The sequence below is a fragment of the Syngnathoides biaculeatus genome, chromosome 4 (genome assembly GCF_019802595.1).
Source record: "Syngnathoides biaculeatus isolate LvHL_M chromosome 4, ASM1980259v1, whole genome shotgun sequence".
Taxonomy (NCBI): Eukaryota; Metazoa; Chordata; class Actinopteri; order Syngnathiformes; family Syngnathidae; genus Syngnathoides; species Syngnathoides biaculeatus.
Window position 1 is genome coordinate 22,644,512 of NC_084643.1, and position 23,043 is coordinate 22,667,554.

General features: G+C 41.9%; 2 protein-coding genes across 2 annotated transcripts in view; one reads left to right on the forward strand and one right to left on the reverse strand.

Moving 5' to 3' along the window:
• Positions 1-356: 356 nt before the first annotated feature.
• anapc7 (anaphase promoting complex subunit 7) lies at positions 357-12,073 on the forward strand. The gene is made up of 11 exons (XM_061816658.1): positions 357-606; positions 2,816-3,002; positions 3,882-4,001; positions 4,231-4,342; positions 6,599-6,752; positions 7,600-7,742; positions 8,573-8,690; positions 8,928-9,124; positions 9,188-9,412; positions 9,490-9,640; positions 11,312-12,073. Exons 1-11 carry the CDS (start codon positions 506-508, stop codon positions 11,499-11,501), a joined length of 1,698 nt encoding a protein of 565 aa, XP_061672642.1. The 5' UTR covers positions 357-505; the 3' UTR covers positions 11,502-12,073.
• A 650-nt stretch (positions 12,074-12,723) lies between these two features.
• The window catches only part of LOC133499096 (sarcoplasmic/endoplasmic reticulum calcium ATPase 2-like), a 32,462-nt gene continuing 22,142 nt past the window's right edge, over positions 12,724-23,043 (reverse strand). The window contains exons 9-20 of the mRNA XM_061816656.1: positions 22,526-22,614; positions 22,344-22,446; positions 18,754-18,885; positions 18,566-18,685; positions 18,257-18,475; positions 17,363-17,698; positions 16,016-16,236; positions 15,734-15,936; positions 15,578-15,663; positions 15,381-15,514; positions 15,177-15,294; positions 12,724-14,116 (exon numbers count right to left, since the gene is read on the reverse strand). Of these exons, the coding sequence (XP_061672640.1) occupies positions 13,841-14,116; positions 15,177-15,294; positions 15,381-15,514; positions 15,578-15,663; positions 15,734-15,936; positions 16,016-16,236; positions 17,363-17,698; positions 18,257-18,475; positions 18,566-18,685; positions 18,754-18,885; positions 22,344-22,446; positions 22,526-22,614 (2,037 nt within the window). The 3' untranslated portion in view covers positions 12,724-13,840. The remainder of the gene's footprint in view (positions 14,117-15,176; positions 15,295-15,380; positions 15,515-15,577; positions 15,664-15,733; positions 15,937-16,015; positions 16,237-17,362; positions 17,699-18,256; positions 18,476-18,565; positions 18,686-18,753; positions 18,886-22,343; positions 22,447-22,525; positions 22,615-23,043) is intronic.

Below are 23,043 nucleotides of genomic sequence, written 5' to 3' on the forward strand. Positions count from 1 at the left end.
GACAGACAATACAAATGTTAAAAGCATACTTTAAATGTACATTGTGTATTTAACTGTGCCATATCATTTTGTCCTCAGTGTATGAGCGTTTTACATGGTTTTATGTTGACGGTGACCTCCATAGTACACTTTTCATTCAATTACGCAACATTACTGAATGGCGCCCGTTGGATCAAATGATTACATGTGTTACTCGTTATTGTACCACTTATAATACATACGAATACACTCTCAAGTCATAACTGTATAATAACCGATAGAAGAAAGGGATGGTTAGTTATAATGTAATGCCACCGTTGGTTTGAGCTTCACCGAGAGGAAAGAATATCAATTTTTCTGAGTGTACCTAAATCCATCATGTACCATTATGCGGAAGAGGGGTCATCGGCGCCATTTTTGATAGAGCAGGAACCGAGCAAGCTAGCAAAATAGCATTAGCTGTTTAGAAGTTGAAACTTTTAAATACAAGCCTTCACTGAACATAAAACTATAATATTGCTTTAAAATGAATGTAGTGGATCATGTACGAGATATGGCTGCCGCTGGTCTTCACTCCAACGTCCGGATATTGAGCAGCTTGTTGTTGACGATGAGTAATAACAACCCGTAAGTATGGAAAATCGGTAGCCGTCTGGTTACCCGATATTCTTCTGCCTCAGCCTCAGTTTAGTCTCCACAATTGTAGCATTCTGCTCTGTGGTTAGCTTCAGACTACAACAATGGTATTCATCTGAAATCGCCAAGGCTTTTTGTTAAAGCCACCATTAACAAAAATCACGAGTACGTTTGATGTAAATATACATGAGCATAAACACTCCCTGTTTGTTTTCGTTATAAAGCGATGTAGTAAATGTGATGTGTGACTCGACTGCGTTTGAATGTATACGCAACATACCTGTTTAGCGTCTGCCTTGACCTTAATATTAATTTACTTATTTTTTGATATGCTTCTAAAAAGCTATTACCAGTGAGGAAAATGTAATTCATTCATGTGACATTTTTTCAACGTAACTTATTTCCGATTAGCGGAACAGGAGACATTCTGACTCAAAAGTGTAATTTATCTGTAATTTACTCTTAATGGGTTTTTACCCTCGAGTTATGCTTTTTAGCAAAACACTCAACTTGACTACACATGTATCTGGTGAGTACGTCATCGAGATTTACACGGAAGAGTTAGAAAGCGTAGGAAAGTCTGGACGCATACAAATACTTAGTTGCTGTATCTGTTCTTAATCAAGAACGAATCCCATATAGCGATAATGCAATACAAATAATTAAATAAATGACCCTTGGTTTTACACAAACTCCCATTCATTATGATGGGGGGGGGGGGTAAGACAGCTAGTCGGCTCCTCAGTACACGAAGCGTGTTGCGGCCACATGTTAAACTTCGGTAAACTTCTCCGTTCTCAAATTAGTCTAATGCATATTTATGAAAATAAACCGCTGGGATAGGCTTCAGCCCCCATACACGGCGAAAACATCGACTTGGGCATTAAATATGGGTTATCTATGCCAACTGTTTCTCATTTTTCCATGTATTTCGTCACCTTCTAAATGTTTAACGGTATGGGGGAAAACTCTGGGCGTCATGCTGTAAGACGTATTTTCGTGACATCTCCAATCGACTTAGCCTTGAAGAATGTTTTGTTTGACCGACTCTTCCTGCCAGTGACGTGATTTAATGACGTAGGTGCACGAGCTCTATACACATGCTTCAAGTTGGAATCATTCCCCCAAATCACAGATGGAATCATTCTTTCGGAAATCAAAAAGGACAGCCGATGGGTACGATGTGTGGCAGAGAAGCCATTGTCCAGCCACATAAGTCGTTAGCTGGAAACTTCCTTAATAATATTCCATTCAGTTGTAAAGTGATAGTGGAGTTCCGTAATGGCCAAGGGGGCTGTGTTTTGTGTTTTTTGCTGGAATAGAATTATGGAATTTGTTTCTCATTCTTTGTCCACAATATGCACATTTCTCTCCTCCAAAGATTGCTGCTTCTCTTTGAGGTGAAGACAGCTGAGTCTTGACTGCCTACGTTATTACACGCTTCTGCTCAGTGGTTGCTTGGTTTCCCAATGTTTGTATCTGTGCATTTCTCACTGCTCTCTATCTCATACACCAAATTGCTTCTCCGGGTATGGTACAGCTGATTTGGTCGTTGGGATCATATCCACTATTTTAACTTGTGATGTCATAGGTCTCTTATTGGGTAAGTTCTACAAGTTTGTTACCCAACTATTGTGTATTTCCTCATAAGTTTAATTCCCAGTTTTTTGAATCGATAGAGTCCCCTATTGGAGTGGAGGTATTATTTTTTTGGGTTGCAATTTCTAAAAAAAATTTTTTTGTCTTGCTTTGGCTTTTTATGGCGAACCAGTTTGACATAAGTTGTAAATGATTACCTTTTCACAAAAGTCCTCAAGTAGAATTGTTTGAAATCTTGGGAGCAATTCTTCTACTTTTTATCTTGTGGCTTTCAATGAAATGTCGATGGAGTTCCATTCCCAGAAATCTTGTAAATGGACCGTGGCCTATTTGCCACGCATCTTAACGACTGTCCTTTTTTTCTTTCCAAAATAAAGCCATCTTTGGTTTTCGAATGTCTCTCCGATTTGGAGCATTAATAGTTGAATTTCTACCCACAAATTCAGCCTGCTTGAATGAGAGGTAAAATGCCTTCTAGGAGAACCTCAGCAATCCAGTTATGATCGATTTGATGCCCTGAGAACGAGAAAATGTGAGAAGTGTAAATACGTATTACATTCACAGGCCGTTGACTGTAATTTGTATCTTGTTTGACTCCAAGAGAGCTTTTCTCACCTGCCCAAAAGTACCAGCTGCTGGTTTACCATGCCGATGCCATCTTCCATGATAAAGAGTATCGTAATGCTGCCTGTAAATACAGTATGGCACTGCAACAGAAGAAGGTGCTCAGCAAAACATCCAAAGTTCGCACCTCTGCTGGTGGAGCTGCTGCAAATCTTCAAGCACAGGTATGTATTATTTATTTGTACTATCACTAAATGTGTGTAACAGTTGAAGTGTGTAATTCCCTTAGCTGGATTTGGACTGCAGTTTTGGTCCCTAATTTCTTAGAGTACTGTACTATTTACATTTATATTTCATGGCCCACATAACCGATATGACTTGTTTACACACTAAACACATTAAATCTTTAATGTGCTATATAATGGGCTACGTATTGTAGTTTAGGTTTACAGCAGGTGTATCTTTATTTTGTTTATTAGTGTCGTATGGATAGATTAGTTTCCCAAATGACAGATTATTTTTTACCCCCATTGCACTGCCATGACATAACCAAATGAAATCAAACGTGTGTTTTCATAGTGTATGTAAACGTCTGGCTTCAACTGTAGCTATCCAGCTAATCCGTCGATCTATCTCTTCCAGTGGACTTTTATGCTATTTTAATTAACATCAGAATCAGCTTTATTGGCCAAGTGTTTAAAAACACGAGGATTTTTTTCTCTGGCAAAGGACAACATTGTACATTACCATATTTTGCTATATGTGTATTTTCCACCTAACATCCTTTCCAGCCTTGAAGGCAGATCCCTCCCATCTGGGTTCCCTTCTCAAGGTTTTGTTTTCCCTAAATGTGGTTTTGAGATTTTCTTTGCCCTACTATAGGGATTCTATTAAGGAATGTCTTCAATTTCAGACAGATTTGTACCTATGTAGCCCTTTGAGACTCTTTAGTGATTAAGGGCTGTACACAAACTTAACTTGACTCTTTTCATTGCTTGTGATTTTTTTTTTTCATAGTACAGTAATATGTTGATTACTCCTATGTGGTAACCACATTCTCCTAACCTAGTCCATTCATATTGACATTTTTTTTTTTTCTCCAGAGTCTACCTTCAGAGATTGAAGTCAAGTACAAGATAGCTGAATGTTATACTATTTTGAAACTGGATAAAGATGCTATTGCAGTGCTTGATGGTATTCCCTCTCGACAGAGGACTCCAAAGGTAGGCTTCTTGTGTTACGATTGAAATATGCACATTATTATGTTAGGTAGAGCACGTGAAAGTTTTAAAAGAGAGGCACTTGACAGGAAACAAGCTGAAGCATCCAATACTATGTCACTCAGAAGGGTACCAAAAAAAGTGTGGTACAGATGAGGGTATTTTTTTGTGATTGCAAAGATTAATTCTCTGCTGTACTTTGAAAATGTTTTTGTTTTCCATTTAACCCTAGATCAACATGATGCTTGCCAACCTATACAGAAAGGCAGGCCAGGAGCGCTCTGCAGTGACAAGCTACAAAGAAGTCCTCCGACAGTGCCCCCTCGCCTTAGATGCAATTATTGGTATGCATGACCACAACATGTTTCCTGATGTTTTCACCTGGCATCTTGTGTGTAGTCAACCAATAACAAAAGTTTGATGTGTGAAAATCTACAGTGCCTTGTGAAAGTATTCAGCCCACTTGAACATTTCAACCTTTGGCCACATTTCAGGCTTCAAACATTGCTTGGGGTATGAGTCTATCAGTTTTACACATGGAGAGACTGAAATTTTTGCCCATTCTTCCTTGCAAAACAGCTCAAGCTCAGTGAGGTTGGATGGAGAGCGTTTGTGAAGAGCAGTCTTCAGCTCTGCCCACAGATTCTCGATTGGATTCAGGACTGGACTTTGACTTGGCCATTCTAACACCTGGATACGTTTATTTGTGAACCATTCCATTGTAGATTTGGCTTTATGTTTTGCATCGTTAGCCTGTTGGAAGATAAATCTCCATCTCAGTCGCAGGTCTTTTCCAGACTCCAACAGGTTTTCATCCAGAATGGTCCTGTATTTGGCTCCATTCACCTTCCCATTAATTTTGACCATCTCCCCTGTCCCTGCTGAAGAAAAGCAGGCCCAAACAATGAGGCTGCCAGCACCATGTTTGACAGTGGGGATAGTGTGTTCAGGGTGATGTGCTGTGTTCCTTTTCCATCAAACATATCGTTTTGCATTGTGGCCAAAAAGTTCCATTTTGGTTTCATCTGACCAGAGCACTTTCTTCCACATGTTTGGTGTGTCCTCCCAGGTGGCTTGTGGTAAACTTTAAACGAGACGTTTTATGGATATCTTTGAGAAATGTCTTTCTAATCGCCACTCTTCCATAAAGGCGGGATTGTTGCAGTGTATGACTGATTGTTGTCCTATGGACAGACTCTCCCACCTCAGCTGTAGATATCTGCAATTCATCCAGAGTGATCATGGGCCTCTTGGCTGTATCTCTGATCAGTCTTCTCCTTGTTCGAGGTCAAAGTTTAGAGGATCTTGGTAGATTTGCAGTGGTCGGATACTTCTTCCATTTCAATATGATTGCTTGCACAGTGCTCCTTGAGATGTTTAAAGCTTGGGAAATCTTTTTTTATCCAAATGCGGCTTTAAACTTCTCCACAACAGTATCTCGGACCTGGCTGGTGTGTTCCTTGGTCTTCATGACGCTCTCTGCACTTTAACCAGAACCCCAAGAGTATCACAGAGCAGGTGCATTTATACGGAGATTTGATTACACACAGGTGGATTCTATTCATCATCATCATCTGTCAACATTGGATCATTTAAAGATCCTCACTGAACTTCTGGAGTGTGTTTGAAAGTAAAGGGGCCGAATAATATTGCACGACCCACTTTTCAGTTTTTATTCGTTAAAAAAAAAAAAAGTATAAAGTATCCAATAAATTTTGTTCCATGTCACGATTGTGTCCCACTTGTTGAATCATGACAAAAAAAATTTATTTTATGTCTTTATGTTTGAAGCCTCAAATGTGGCAAAAGGTTGAAAAGTTCAAGGGAGCCAAATACTTTCACAAGGCACTGTATATAGAGAATAGTAGTGGATCTCAGATAGAGCCATGAGGAATTTCACAACAAATGTTGAGTTATTTAAATGTGATGAAATCCTTCAAACGGGTAGTTGTTAAACCAGCCCACAACATATCGGAATTGACCAATAGAAGAGACTGTCTGTGTTATAACAAAATGTAATAAGACTACCCCAGACCAGACTGAGCTGAATGCTGTATCTCTACCAAAGTCAGCTGAAATGGTATCCAGCTCGCCCCAGACCCTAATGAGCATACGTGATATAGGAAATTGAAGAAATGATGTCACCCTTATTGTTCAGTACAGGTATTTACATTGCTGAACTGCTCTCACTGCATCTGGAGATTGATTGGTCTTATTCATAGCTAATTTAAATTTAGCATTTTTACAAGCTCACATTCTGTGGGATCACAGTTACTAATCAAGGTGTAGTGTTTTATTTAGGCAACAACAATTACCGTACATTGTGGAAGTGTTCATTATGTTTATTTTCCCAAATGCCCACGAATAATTTACACCGCCGGTGACAATCAGTAAGAACTGTGGTGACTGATGTAAAGATACGACATATTTGTTCATATCCGATTTGCTTCATGTCTCACTTTAGCAGATTTCTGTGTGTGGACACACCAATATCGCCACTGCTGCAGAGCAAAGTAATTTCACGCCACAAAGGCGAAAGGTTGAAAAGTTAAAGGGGGCCGAATAATTTCACAAGGCACTGTCTATACTTGTGTCCATAGGCCTTCTGTCTTTATCAGTCAAAGGAGCTGAAGTGGCATCCATGACAATGGATGTTATCCAGAGTGTTCCAAACCTGGACTGGCTCTCTGTTTGGATCAAGGCGCATGCTTTTATACATGCAGGTGACAATCAAAGAGCCATCAACACAATTTGGTAAGAAGAGATTGTTTAAACACAAACATGTCACGTCCTTATAATCCCTAATTATAGTCTTGAAACCAGGATCTTACTTTGAGTACCTAATACCTGCACCTCACATGATTACAACTGTTTGCCATGGGAATAATTTCTATTTGAGCTAAATTCAATTGCAAGATCCTGTCTTTGTCCTAAAGTAGACATGCATTCTTTTTTTCATTCATAGCTGTCCAACTGCAACTGGTTTGGTTATTATTCCAAATGTCGACTCAAATGAATGCCTTCACAACAGCACAGTTGTTTATGGCCAATTAAAATGCCAGATTATATAAAAATGCTGTAGTGTGTCTGCAAGAGCGTAGTTAACTCGCTTCGTATCGTCATATGTACTACGTGCTAAAAAGCAGTGGGTTATGGAAATTAACACCTTACGGATTTCATGAGGTCAAGGAGCTATTATTGTTAGGAACCTCTCAAATTTATTGGGTACATCCTGGAGAAAATTGCTAAGTACCCCAAGGGTCAGCTTTTTGTGTCGCAGTGAGTTCAAAGGTGAGAGTCAGTGAGCTAGTGTAATTTTTCCACCTACCGTAGTGTAGTCACAGTGCTACTTATTTGTAATTTAGCTCACTGACACGTTTTCAAAAAATAGGGAGATGACAAAAAAATATGCCTTGGTTGTTTTAATTTCACGTTGCCCTCCAGACACACAACTCTGCATGCCTGCATGCCATCAACTGTTTTATTATAACCAAGTTAACAATAAGATGAAATTGAGATGCTGTTTTGCATGTGAAGTTCTTTCAACTTTGTCCTTTCCTTTTATTTCCTCTATTTTCTCCCCTCCCATCCCTTGGCTCAGTTCTTTGGAGAAGAAGTCTCTGTTGCGGGACAACGTGGACCTCCTGGTGAGCCTGGCAGATGTCTACTTCAGGGCAGGTGACACCAAAAACGCCATCCTCAAATTTGAACAAGCCCAGATGCTGGACCCTTATCTCATCAAAGGTACTGCTAGACAGCATCTTCTTTAGCTCACTACTAGATACCAATTATCCTGTAAGTCCTCCTTTTTCCTTTGAGGACAATTTTTCTTTAAAAGGATTTTTATAACTCATTAAGCTATTTATTGGCGACTTTTCCCCTATCTGTGTGCGCCTATTGTTTTGCTAATACAGTAAATGTGTATTTATGGGGGTGAAACAATGACGCAACTGGTTAAAACGTTGGCCTCACAGTTCTGAGGACTGGGGTTAAAATCCCGGCCCCGCCTGTATGGAGTTTGCATGTTCTCCCTGTGCCTGCGTGGGTTTTCTCCGGGCACTCAGGTTTCCTCCCGCATCCCAAAAACTTGCAAGATTAATTGGACACCCTAAATTGCCTTTAAGTGTGATTGTGAGTGCAACTGTTGTCTGTCTCTGTGTGGCCTGTGATTGGCTGGCAACCAGTTCAGAGCCGTTGACAGCTGGGATAGGCTTCAGCACTTCCGCGACCCTTGTGAGGATAAGAGGGTTGGAAAATGGATGGATAAATAATTGATTATTAGATCATTCAGGATAATCATTTAATTTAAAAATTTTCAAATCCTCAGAATTTCCTCTTTAACAGTGAGCTAATGTTAATCTGTGCTAAATATGCAGCTCTGCTTACCTTTTGGCAATGTGTGAACAATTCTGAATTGCTCGGTTACATTTTCAGAAGTAGGAACCAAAAAAGATTTACCCTGTTAAACCATGCACGTGTTTAATAATTTGGATTACAGTGTCTTCAAGAAAGGCAGCTCCTGGAATAAGCAGTGAATTCTCTTCTTAATGCAAATATGTTGTGTCTAACAACAGGAATGGACGTGTATGGGTATCTGTGGGCTCGAGAAGGACACCTGGAGGATGTGGAAGTCCTGGGTGGGCGACTCTTCAATATTTCAGACCAGCACGCAGAACCCTGGGTGATTTCTGGGTGAGTATGTTAGCGGAAATATTGGCAGTTAGTGTGGTCTGACTAGGCAGATGTTGTCGAGCAGGAGCGGCAATTAAAAAAAAAAAATAGGTAGACCTTCAAGTACCACTATAATGCCCATGGAAAAGTTAGTCACACAGTTGACAAATTAACTATAAATTGTTATCAGAGACCAAGCTAATCTACAGTTGAGGAGCCCTAAAGCATTTCTTTTCCAACCACCGTTTGTGTTTTTAGTTGTCACAGCTTCTACAGTAAACGTTACTCCAGAGCACTGTACCTGGGAGCCAAGGCCATTCAGTTGAACAGCAACAGTGTTCAGGCTCTCCTCCTCAAGGGGGCAGCATTGAGAAACATGGGACGAGTCCAGGAAGCCATCATCCATTTCCGAGAGGCCATGCGCTTGGCTCCCTGTCGGCTCGACTGCTACGAAGGTGCGTTCGCTTGCCACGCTCGCTCACCTCCTCACTCGGGTCTTAATAGCCGTTTCATCACAGGTCTGATTGACTGTTACCTGGCATCCAATGGGATCAGAGAGGCTATGGGGATGGCGAATAACATCTACAAGACCCTGGGGGCCAACGCTCAAACTCTGACCATTCTTGCTACTGTGTGCCTGGAGGACCCACTGACGCAGGAGAAAGCCAAAACCTTACTGGACAAAGCGCTGGCTCAGAGGCCCGACTACACGAAGGCTGTGGTCAAAAAGGCTGAACTACTGAGTATGTGCAGCTTTCAACAAATATTATCAATGTCGGACCAGCACGCGGTAGTGACAAGTGTCCTCCTTTTTGTGAAGGTCGTGAACAGAAACATGACGAAGGGATCGCCTTGCTTCGAAACGCCCTGGCCAATCAGAGCGACTGTGTGCTGCACAGAATGCTCGGAGATTTCCTGGTGGCTGTCAACGACTACCAGGAGGCTATGGATCAGTATAGCATTGCGCTCAGGTAACCGATCGGGAGCTTTTGAACTATGAACCACATTAGTCTGTGCAGTGGTGTAAAATTACAACATTCATGTCGCACAGGAAGTAACACTTGCTTTTAGCTGTACTTACTGCTACTATTTATCTATTTTTATATGACGGCTGAGAAGTGATTAAAAAATTGCACATTTGTTTTGGGGAGCTGTTCACCATGTGCTGGCTGAAAAACTCGCTGCCTTTTTCGTACTGAGCCCAAGGCCGCTCAGTCTGAGGTCCAAAGCACTCTGGAGAAGGTGTTCATCCAGGATGTCCCTGTACTTAGCCGCACTCATTTGTCCTTCGATTGGTACTAGTTATCCTGTCCTTGCAGCTGAAAAACACCCCCACAGTGTAATACATGATGCTGCCACCACCATCCTTCACTGTTGTGACTGTATTGACCAGGTGATGAGGAGTGCCTGCTTTTCTCCACAGATACTCCTTCAACTTAAGGGCCAAAAATTCTATCTTGGTCTCATCAGACCAGAGTAATCTTATTTCTCAGCATCTTGGAGTCATTCAGGTCTTTTTGAGCAAAAAACACCGTTCTGCACTGAGGAGTAGCTTCTGTTGGGCCACTCTGGTGTAAGGCCTCGACTGGTGGGGGGCTGCGTGGATGGTTGACTGTCTAGAACTTTCACCTGTCTCCCGGCTGCATCTTTTTGATTTGCTCCTCTCAGACAGGCGACTACGGAGCGTCCAATGCAGGACCACAAGGCTGAGGAACAGCTTTATTCCAGAAGTTATAAAACTATTAAAATTCAGTGCCACTCTTCCATGTTCACATGGATATTTGGATTCAACAGCTGTCAGTAACTGTGAATGAGTTAAAATATGAACAGAGCACTGTCGCCTTGACATCAGGCCCCTGCCTAGGCCTATTCATTCCAGAACCATAAAGACTCTATTCTCAAATATGAGGACTATGGAAATAGATAACCATTATGTGCTCTTGAAGCTCCTGGCATTTTTATTTTTCTACATCTAAAACCTTGCTGCATTTGCACTTTTGCACACATTCGTAACTGCAGCTAAGTATTTTCTTTATCTTGCTTTAAAGTATCCATTTTCCAAGCCGCTTATCCTCACAATGGTTGCAGGAGTGCCAGAGACCATCCCAGCCAACTTTATGCGAAAGCCAGACTATACCCTGAACTGGTCACCAGTCAGTCGCAGACTACTTGTCGATCCCACGATGCCTGCAACAAAGTCAGGCGTTTATTTATAGTTCACAACTCTGCAGACTATCTAATCTAGGACCCAGGTGATCAAATTTCATCCCATATCATGTATGTTCGTATGACAAGGGCCTTGAATCGTTGAGGATATGTTTGATAAAAAATGGGACTGTGCAAGTGGATATAATGCAGCTCTGGTTTTCCTCAAGGTCTCATATTTTTTCAAGTTATGATTATTTTTTCCTAACACGCTCCACTTTAAGATGATCACTGATAGCCAAAAACAGAAGTTTACAGTTCTGATTCAGAAAAGAATATTTGTTTTAAACACCATCCAGTATTTAATAAATGTGAACTGAAACTGCATACTGTTGTGATGTAATTGTTTTTTCAAACTCCACTTTTTTTTTGCTGTTTTCCTTAGATATGAGATATATTTGAAACTAGCTGTGTACTATTCCTCTTATTTCCCCCAGTCTGGACCCCAATGATCAGAAGTCCTTAGAAGGCATGCAGAAAATGGAGAAAGAGGAGAGTCCCACAGATGCCACCGTGGAGTTGGACGGCGATGATATGGAGGGTAGCGGCGAAGACGGCGACCTAGAGGGCAGCGACAGTGAGGCTGTCCATTGGGCTGACCAGGAACAGTGGTTTGGTATGCAGTAGGCATCATCTATGGCGCGCTGTGACACTGCAGATCGCACGAGGCCGTCAGTCACCACAGAAACAAAGAAGAAAGAACGCTCATCCTTGTCATGCTGCTCGAGAGCAATCCACGCTCAAATCGGGATCAGCTCAGCTTCAACTGTTGCACTGATCTCACTGGTTTTTATTTTGCCTCCAAGCCCATACTTCGCCACCAAAACTAGTGTTGTCTCGAAAAATATTATTTATAGTTATTAGTTTGATACATTCAATTTTGATTTAGTTAAAACATTAACTGAGGTTGTGGTCAAAATGGCAGGCGTCTGCCTCAGAATACGGCAAAGACTTTGTGACTGAATGAGAAGGAAAGATAACACGAAAGTATTTCAAAACACGATCTCCAATATCGACATCTCAAAGTTGCCATTACACATTCAGTGTTGTCCAGCAATGTTTGATGGTCTTTGTTTTGTCGATGTTTGTAAAGTGCTTGTATCACAGTGTCATGTTGGATGCAGAATGAAAACATTACAAAAACAATTATTTTGTAAATATTTTCTAATCTAACTCAATAAAACTTTGTGGAAGAGGAAGCAGTCCAATTTTGGTAGGTCCACTGACACTTAAAGAAGAAGCTTTTGTTAAGTTAATTTTATTTACCTGAATCCAGTTTGTGACAAATTGAACAATCTGACAAAAACAGGTACAGAAGCATATTGACTTGCTTGCCAATGCCCCTGTTGAACATCACTTCATCCACTCCAAATTCTTATTTCAAATCGTCCCATTAAAGCATTTCCTTAGGAAAAAAATCAGTTTTTAAGCTTATCTAACACTTGTGTCGGGTGAGTAACCTTTAAGCAGTTCTTGACATTCTCTATTACACAAGTCAGTAGCTGTAGCAGACATGCACCAAGGATTTTTTTTTTTTCAACTGAATGTACACAACAGTAGTAAGATCTTCAGGTAAAGTATGGCATGAGAGCAGTTGTCATTCTTAGCTCCACATGCGCAAGGATGGAAGGAGCGATGAGGACTTTGATTTCATGGCCATTCTGTCAAAACAAATGAACGAGCGCTTGTCTTCACTCAACTTTTTGGACATGCAGCTCTTCAACTGTAAGTGTTCTGCCCCAAAAATACATGCAGAACACAAAACAAAGCCAAGGAATTTGAAGCCCACTTGAGCTTATATGGTCTTTGCTGGGAAGAGAAAAGAAGAGGGAGGAGAACCATTACATCATTGCAAGTGTGTTCACCTATTTTAATGTAAAGTACAGAAAATTGGCGAGCTGAAAATGATTATTTCAAGTGGAAATTAGAAAGCAAAATATAGTTTGTGATGTTGTGTGGACTGGTGTCAGTGTGCCCATCTATAAACAAACAAAAAAATTGTGCCAGTTTGAAATGTGAATTTAACATCCACTTAGCAATTTGTGATGCTGAAGGCATTTAAAACAACCCCATGATCAACTCCTCTTTCAACTCAAGTACAATCAATACTATGTTTTTAAAAGCTTGTTAAAGTCTAAGGAGCTGTTGTATAAACCATAACACAAGAAAGGGCATGCGATTGTTGACATGCGGGTCAAAGTGTACTCACGCTGCAGGCAAATGCTTGGAAGGCCTTGAAGGAAAAAGCTCACAGTGGCAAAACAAGCACTCGTCAAATATTTCAACAGCAACAATAAAATCCAGAGTTTCTACTTTGTGGGCTTATGTCCACATATACACACCTCTGACACATGCCCACACAGGTGAAAACCAGGCTGTTCGTGTGAAGAATCTTATACAGTATATTCAAGTACAGTATGTGCACATATATGCATTAATGTAATTAAAATGATGAACAAAAGAAATACACAAAGTCTTCACCTCACGAAGAATACCACAAAAAAACAAAAGGCATGTATGAAGGCTTTGAGTGCTTAAAATGATACGTGTTGGTCGTGGAGACAAATACAAGTACTGTAGTAATGGTTATAGAACAGCGGTGAGGTAGCTGTGCTCTGTCTAATGCAGAAACTACAAAATGCAGACACTCGAGTCCTTAATTGGGATTCTTCTTATTCCCAGACAGCCTTACAAAATGATAAATGGTCATTTTTTTTCTAAAAGTTGGGTCATTCAACACAAGTATTATAATAATAATATAAAAAGTGTGTTAAGAAAGTAAGAACATGAAACTAATTACAGCCACTCCGCCGCCCCCAAGATGGATTGCTAAAAAGTCCTAACTATCAAAGATGTGTTTGTCACCACACCAGGAGCGAGTGTTGACCGTAAGTTAATGTTTCTGTTAGGTGTGTGTGTGTGTGTGTGTGTTAATGTCCACTCCACACGGATGCCTGGGAAGTCAGTCAGGGCCACAAAACAGCAGCCACGTTAGAGTCAGTGCTGTAGATCCACAGCACCAGAGGCAGGGAGATGGCCACAAAGGGCCACGAAATGCCCTTGGAACATGCACACAGAGGGCCCCCTTTAGTGCCCACCGCCGGCTTCTCTGGCTCTTTACCCAAGTCCAAGTGGTGCCTGGCCGCAAACTTCAGCAGCTCGTCCAGCAGGATGACGGGCATCGAGATCTTCAGCACCATCATCCACTGGGTGGCGTCCAGAGGGGTGATCTGGAAAATGACCTGACCGGCAAGCACAGCCACGTCAACATCACGTTTGAAGTCGGATGCGGTACAGTTCCACACCACTGAAAACTACAGGGCACCCTCGCTTTATTTAACATTATGTTCTGCTGTCGTGCCACTGACCCTACGCCGGTTTGTATGTAACTTGCAAACTCATGACTCTTTCGTCGTTCTGCAAACTAGTTCATTCCGTGCAATTCATAACCTCAAAGGTTCATCATTACAGTCAATATTTGGAATGAAAAACATTACAAGTCTAAGACAAATATAAAACCATCAAATGAGCAGCAGTATATACAGAATAGGTAACTGGGACCAGTAAATTCTTTTGCTGCTGAACAAATGACTTCATTAATCACCGTTTGTAACCTTGAAACGCTGTAAAGAGGACCCGCTGCAATTCTGAACAATCAAAACTGAGTTTAATCATCTTCTGTGCAGGTGGACTGTAATTTGCACCACACCTCACTAGAACCAAATGATTAAATACAATTATTTACCATTTAAGGTTTGTGCAATAGCTGTTTTGCTTTGCTGAGGGCATAAACCCCTCAGATAAAGCGTGAAGGAAGGTGGACTGGATTATGCCTCCACACAGTGCTAGGCAGGCTCTTTCAGTGTGTTTGTCTACTAACAAGAGTACACAGATTCACATTGGAGCCGTTTTTCGTCTTCCATCGTGGACAACGAGCTGGAAAGGCTAGCAATCCTATCTTGAGTTTGTGAGACTAAACCCTAATCTAGTCATCAAAGAATATAGCTCACAAACGGTGAGGAATGAATGTTAATGTTCTAGACAGCCTCTCAGGTTTTTGTCCGAAAAGGAATTGATCCAGATTGCACCGACAAAGAGTTAATAGACCTTCTGCTCATGTTGGCTACAACTTTGTGTAGAAATCTGTGCATTAAAAAAAAAAAAAAAGCTCAGAACGGAAGACTTTGACTAGTGATACTCTATATTGAGAGGGAGACTTTTTTTTTTACAGCAAAGTAATAGAAGTTTCTTCAGAGAGAGATGCAAATGGGCTTCATCGAAAGAAAAAAGCAGCAGACTTACCGGCAGAGGCTCCACATAGAGGATGAGGAAATGCAGTGACATTGAGAGGCAGATGGCCCCCAGCAGCCAAACGTTCTCCCAAGGAGGCATCCGCAGAAGGGACTGATTCTCTGAGAGACTTGAACAAGAAGAAAAAGAAAAGAACAATAACAAGTTTATTGTGTGCAAACATTGCTCCTCCAATCTCCCTGGAAGCTTTTCTACCTGTTCAGAGCGTTGCACATCTCAATGGTGACAAGCACAGACAGAGCCATGGTCATGGGGTAGGGGGACTCAAACGCCTCGCAGTCTAGGCCATCGAAATCCGGGTTGTCCGGGCTGCACTGCAGGAAGTGGCTCTGCGGGAAAAGGACGAACGTGAACAGAGGATTCCTGAGTGGATGTGTGACTATTCTGCCTACCAACTGGTACAGTGTGATCTGAGGTCCATCTTCAGAAAGTGTAAACCACCAGGCCGCAGCGCCCACAGTGGCGGCACCAACATAACCTGAGAGCAAAGATAGCAAATGCACACATCTGCCAACAACCCAAACCGAGACTCCCACCGCGACTCTCACCACCAATGGCCAAATATCGAAAGAAGAGCCATCCGGAAATGAGCGGCTCTTTAGCGTTGCGCGGTGGCTTCTCCATGATGTCAAGGTCCGGCGGGTTGAAGCCCAGGGCGGTCGCGGGAAGGCCGTCGGTCACCAGGTTGACCCACAGCAGCTGAACTGGAATCAGTGCCTCGGGGAAGCCCAGCGCCGCCGTGAGGAAGATACTAAGGGGAGAGCAATGTGACAATACGATTTGCTGACAGGTGACAACAAAACATTCTAAATGGGATGTTGCCCACTTACCAGACGACCTCCCCGACGTTGGAGGAGATGAGGTATCTGATGAACTGCTTCATGTTGTTGTAGATAGCGCGGCCTTCCTCAACAGCAGCCACAATGGAAGAGAAGTTGTCATCGGCGAGGACCATCTCAGAGGCTGACTTGGCCACGGCAGTGCCGGAGCCCATGGCGATGCCGATCTCGGCCTTCTTTAAGGCAGGGGCGTCGTTCACACCATCTCCTGTCTGCACACAGGTACGGTTTATACTTTGAGTTATTGTTCGAGAATATTTGACTGCCATTTACAACAAAATGCTTAGCATTACTGGCAGCTTTAATTTGAGGCATGATGCTCTCTGAGATCAGTGGCCTTCACCAACTACAGGAGCAAACATCATCCCACAAACTATCCACCAAGGAAATTGCACAGATGTCAGTGGTTTATAATTACCTTTTCACAACAGTCTATTACTATCATTTAGTGAGAGAAAGGGGGGGGGGGAGAGCTGAGACATGATATCAACATTATGATATTTTAAGTTGTTGTGACCAACTTTAAAGTCATTGTAATAAAATAAAACATCATCGCGGGGAGTTGTAAAGGCGTCAGAATGAAATTCAAAGTCATCGTGAAGAGATTTACATTTAAGAACTGATATTAGGATGCCAGGGAACACTGTTAACATATAACGTACACTGGGATAGCAACAAAATCCAACGTGACAGCTGCTCAACGAATTGTCGATGTTAGAGGGTACTTTTATGTTCACTGGGATCCTCTCACTTGAAATTTCATCATGATGACTTTAAGATTTTTCCTTCTATCACTCGGTGACCCTATTAGGCCTAACCCTAACCCATCAACCTCTTGGGTCAATATAAAATGTATTTTGTGGACAAGTTCTGAGACTTTCAAGCAAAAAAAAAAAAAAGCTCTTTTTCTAATGACAGATGTGGATATGTGAGCTAGAGACATTTGAGTCTAGTTTTTAGTCATATAGCAGAATAATACAATTTACATGTTCCTTTTTCAAGGTTGTACAATTTGCAACTGAATTTTTGTCCTCGTGATCAATCACAACCAAAACGAATGCTGAGGAGTTGACGGAGAAAAAGTCCACCAAACATGAAGACTGTCAAATACAAATCATCAAGCAAAGAAATATTTTGACATCGCTTACTATTGCCTTAACGTTGAAGACGAATCGAGTGGATAATTTTGTTGTTCAATTGTGAGTGTGAGAAACCTCAAAGCAATCACGGCAGGCAAAAAAAAAAAAAAACAACCAACAAAGCTTCTGGTACCGATACGTTCACAAGGTAGCTCAAACATGATCCACGATGTTAGATATCAGCTTTGATGTGACGTACCATAGCCGTGATCTCGTCAAATCCTTGCAGGAACTCGACGATTTTGGACTTGTGAGAAGGCTCCACGCGTGCAAAGCAGCGTGCATGGGTGACGGCCTCTAACTGGGCATTGGGAGCCAGTTCATCAAACTCTCGTCCGGTGAAGGCCATCTGCTCAACGTCGTCATCCTCTGAGAAGATGCCGATCCGGCGGCAGATCGCCACAGCTGTGCCCTTGTTGTCTCCAGTGATCATGATGACGCGGATGCCAGCCTGCCGGCACAGCTTGATGGACGCCGCCACCTCTTGTCTGGGAGGGTCCAGCATGCCGACACAGCCGACAAAGGTCAGGTCCGACTGGACACAGGAGGACAAGAATGTCTCTACTCTATACCAAATGGTTAACTCAAAATTTTCCAGAGCCCATTTCCACTGAGTTCATTAAGTATAGGCATAATCAAATACTGTATTGGATTTTTAAGAATTTACAATTAAGACTATATGTAATAAACCGTTGATCATGACTCTAACAACTCAGGCAGTCATCAACAACCTAGAAACATTTGCTACGGTTCTCCCATCCCATGAAGAAGAGAAACCTCATTAATGGTCACAGGCGAGCAGGAGCCAATCAGAGCTCGGCAGGGTAAACCTCGAACCACTTGCCAGCACATTCAGAAAAACACCTGCTCACACCCACATTCACACTTTTAGAGTGGCAAACGGTCTTCAGAATTCCTGGAGAAAACCCAAGCAAGCATGGGAAGAAGATGCAAACTCCACACAGTTGAGAATGGTGCTAATTGGAACGCTGAACCTCCAAACTGGCTAACCACGAGTCTACTGTTGCCCCATATTCACTCTATGAAATATTGTTAAATGACCTTCCCTAGTTGCTAAGTATCCAACAGTCACCTCATATTCGGAGAATTTGGTGGGTTCGGACAGTATCATGTCCTCCATCTTGGGTGGGCTGTCTCGCGTGGCCAGGGCCAGACACCTCAAAGTGTCCCGACCGGTCCCGTATTCACGGATCACAGACATGATCTTTTCCTTGATGGCTTTGCTTAATGGAACTTTGCTGTTCCCCATTCTCACATGGGTGCATCTCTCGAGAACGCCCTCCGGTGCTCCCTGCGAGAAAAAGAAGTCAAACATTTGCCACACAAATGAAGAAAAGTTCTTGGCTTAAGCTGGTTAATTGGGTGCTGTATCAAAGTATACCTTCACAAACATTTTTCCCATGGAAGAACGTGACTTATTGGGTGTGCAGTAGACGGACATGGATTTCCTGTCTCTGGAGAACTCCAGAGTACACTCTTTCTTCATCAGTTGTTTGATCACCTGAAGTATCCCAAAAAGAAAGTGAGCAAAGCTGCAATGCGAGCAGGGTGGAAGTTGGTGTCACTCACAGAGTTGCAGGCATTAGCCCTGTCGATCTTTGACAGGTTCTGGACCTCAGTGTCAAAGACATTCATCTTCTCCACCAGACAGGTCAGTGCTGTCTCTGTCGCCTCACCGACCTTTTCATATACCCCTTTCACCTAAAATATATGAACCATTACAATTGTTATCAGCATGGAGTCATTTTTTCACAGGATGTGTAAATTATTTTCTTGTAAAATAAATGTTAGCATAGTTGGACAAATACTCTGAAGATTGTAAAATTAAATCTGAAGTGTAGTTAAAGTCCTACCGACACATACGGCAGGATTTTTAGTATTTTTTTTTTACCCAAGTCCAAGTGGTGCCTGGCCGGAATAGACCCATCCATTTTTTCACCACATGTCATTATATTGTCGTATCTGGAGTTTTATATCTCCCGCCATGAAAATCCTCTCGAGGCATTCACTTTGGGGAAGAAGCAGGAAGTGACGTTTTTTCCCCAGAAGCCCACACTGGCGGTTTTGTGCATTTATACCAGTTTTACAAGCGCGAAAGTAGCTGTTTTTTTTCCTGCGTGTTGGCCAAAATGCAGTCTCGTTGTATTGCTCGAACACTCGAGAGGATGGATTCACTCTTCACACGTTTCCAAAAGACCTTGTTTGTCGTGAAAAATGGACTGCACAGGTGCAAAGGACGAGAACTTTGTGGGTTCCAAATGAGGTAGGTGTGTATAGAGCTTTTTAAAAAAATAGTAGTTGGGGGGAACGAGGTAATCCTCTCAGAAGTAACAAAAGAGCCGCATCATAACTTAAAGTACGTAAGTCAGGGGTGCTAAATGTGCACGGCCGGCGTTGTTCGTCATCACTCGCGGCTGCGGGTGCTGGAGTATGTCATTGCCGCAGAGGTGGATCGGGCGGGCACCGGGTGGGATTTTGCCACATGGAGGAGGAGAAAGGAGCTCTCCCCCCGCCACTGGTGTTTGCTCAGCATGGGTCCTCCTGAGTACGCTACATTCTGTCATACATACCGTCGGGGAGTCATTTGTTAGTTAGAAGTGATCCGCTTGTCATCTAAATATGCCTCGCAACGAGGGTAATATTGCCCCGATCACTTCACTCGATTGTGAGATGTTCTCTTCTTCGAAAAGTGCTTCAGTGTAAGAAGGGGGGTTGGAAAAATCTGAAAATCTTTTGTTCGTCTCCCATGGCAGGTGGCACAGAGTCTTCTCAATGGCGACTGTCCCAATGTGACAAGTAAATGATGTCGCAGAAAATATGGCCACCATTGGGACGTCGAGCGAGACTTTCGCAACTTTGCACAGGAATGACACTCTCTCCGCTCATATTTATTTTTTCCTATAGACATCGAAGTGAATAATGTGTTATTTTCATATCTATTTTACAATGTATATAGGGATGTCAGTGCCACTTTAAGTTCGTGCATATAAAAAAAACGCAATGTCTTGAGGTTTTACAATTTGTGATAAAATAAAACGTACTGTGACATGCAGTCTATTGTACAAACAATGAGCAGGTGTATTAATTCACAATAGGTCACCATAATCAAGTACAGATAAAAATGTAGCCAAAACCTGTAAAATTATGTCTTCAATTAATGGATTTTTTTTTTTTTTTATAGAATCGGATTTTTTTTCCCTCTTTTGAAGACGGTAACTGACATGAGGTTTGCAAAAGAGAGAATCATCATGCTAGACGGAGACGCTTGTGACAAAATTAAACATTTTGTTAACCTGTACTGTAGGAATCTTTAGGGCAGGGATCAGTTAACTATGATCCCGTGAACCACATGGCTCTTTTGAGGACTGCAACTGGCTCGCAGATAATTCTTAGCAGACAATTCTTAACTTGATGAATATTGAAGAATTCCGCTAACATTTAAAAGTAAAACATTACAGACATCACATCTTTTAAATAAGATTCAAAACATAAAACATTCTCATGGATTTTAATTCATCATTTACCCCAGGTAGTTGGAGCTAATCCCAGTAGTTCTTCTGGGTACAGTACGGTCAGACTATTTTTATTAAACTACCCTCCTTTTAATCAAATACTCAAGTAGCTTTTAACAAAACTGAAGATGGGGAAAAAAATAAAGAAAAATGAGGCACACAATACATTTCCTATAGATATAGGAATTTGCCGTTGTGGCAAGAGTAGGTTCTGCCGTGTCTAATATACAATGACGAGATTTCACCAATGAAACAGTCAAATATAAAAGTGGTACTTCGAGACACCTTGTTAATTGTGCATTAAAATACGTATTTAGTGGGGCACGGTGAATGAGTGGTTAGCCCATGTGCTTCACAGTTCCAAGGACCCGGGGTCAAATCCACAGTCTTGCCTGTGTGGGGTTCTTGCCCATTCTTCCTGGCAAAACAGCTCGAGGTCAGTGAGGTTGGATGGAGAGAGTTTGTGAACAGCAGTCTTCAGTTCTGCCCACAGATTCTCGATTGGATTCAGGTCTGGACTCTGACTTGGCCATTCTAACACCTGGATACGTTTCTTTGTGAACCATTCCATTTTAGATTTGGCTCTATGTTTTGGATCATTGTCCTGCTGGAAGATAAATCTCCGTCCCAGTCTCACGTCTTTTGCAGACTCCAACAGGTTTTCTTCCAGAGTGGTCATGTATTTGGCTCCATTCATCTTCCCATTGATTTGATTTTGGTTTCATCTGACCAGAGCACCTTCTTCCACATGTTTGGTGTGTCTCCCCGGTGCCTTGTGGCAAACTTTAAACGAGACTTTTTATGGATACACTATATCTGAGAAATGTCTTTCTTCTTGCCACTCTTCCATAAAGGCCAGATTTGTGCAGTGTATGACTGATTGTTGTCCTATGGACAGACTCTCCCACCTCAGCTGTAGATCTCTGCAGTTCATCCAGAGTGGTCATGGGCCTCTAGGCTGCATCTCTGATCAGTCTTCTCCTTGTTTGAGGTGAAGGTTTAGAGGGTCTTGGTAGATTTGCAGTGGTCTGATACTCCTTGCAATTCATTATGATTGCTTGCACAGTGCTCCTTGAGATGTTTAAAGCTTGGCAAAGCTTTTTGTATCCAAATCCGGGTTTAAACCTCTCCACAACAGTATCTTAGACCTGCCTGGTGTGTTCCTTGGTCTTGATGATGCTCTCTGCACTTTTTCCAATAAATTTCATTCCACTTCACGATTGTGTCTCACTTGTTGATTCTTGACAAAAAAATAAAATTTAATATCTTTATTTTTGAAGCTTGAAATGTGGCAAAACGTCGAAAAGTTTAAGGGGGCCGAATACTTTCACAAGGCACTATATATAGAGAATAGTAGTGGGTCTCAGATAGAGCCCTGAGGAACTTCATAACAAATGTTGAGTCATTTAAATGTGATGAAATCCTTCAAACGGGTAGTACCTAAACCAGCCCACAACATATCGGAATTAACCAATAGAAGAGAGGGTCTGTGTTATAACAATCTGTAATAAGACCAGTCCAGACCAGACTGAGCTGAACGCTGTCCAACAATGAAGTCCTGCATGTGCGCTTGTCTCTCACTTGTTCACACCTACTGTATTATCTGAATGATACAATTTATAAAGGTGAGATGAATGGAGTCCACACCTCATTGAAGTCCAGCGACGAGTCATTACACAGGGCGCAGATGGTGGCCAGTTCCACCAGAGCATCATACTGAGAGGATTTCACTTGTTTACCATTCTGGTACCTGTGGAAAAAAACAAGTGACTCTCAAATTCAATTTATGCCCTCTGGTGATCAATTGCCATTTGTGTTATAATACTCACACGTCGCCTTCAGGTGCATAAGTAGAACCTGTGATGGTAAACTCTGACAAAGAGCAGTTCTCAACTTCAGCTTTGTTGATAACGAACATCTGGGGATTAAAAAGACCACATTAACATGGCACAAATAGACAACACCAATTGGGCAAGTTAGAGACAGCAGACAGCTGCCTTTAAATACACAGTAGGTGGCAGTAAAAGCCTTGGAAATCCGATGTGGACTTTAGAAGCGGTGCCTCTATTAGCCAGTGCTGTTACAACATTATCTCCTTTGGATTTTGGACTGTTGCCTCTTATGAAACAAGTGTAGCACAGACTCACGACAGAGACCAAGTGGAAAGAGAACTACCCTGAAGAAACTCCAGTGCACAGTTACATCACACAGGAAGATGTTTTATCCGCCCTCTCACACCAACATTTCCCAATCGCACAGGGATGACAATAAACTGATTACAGTAATAAAATATATATATATATATAATATACAGTATATCATCCCCAAAATATGCCGGGACAACTGG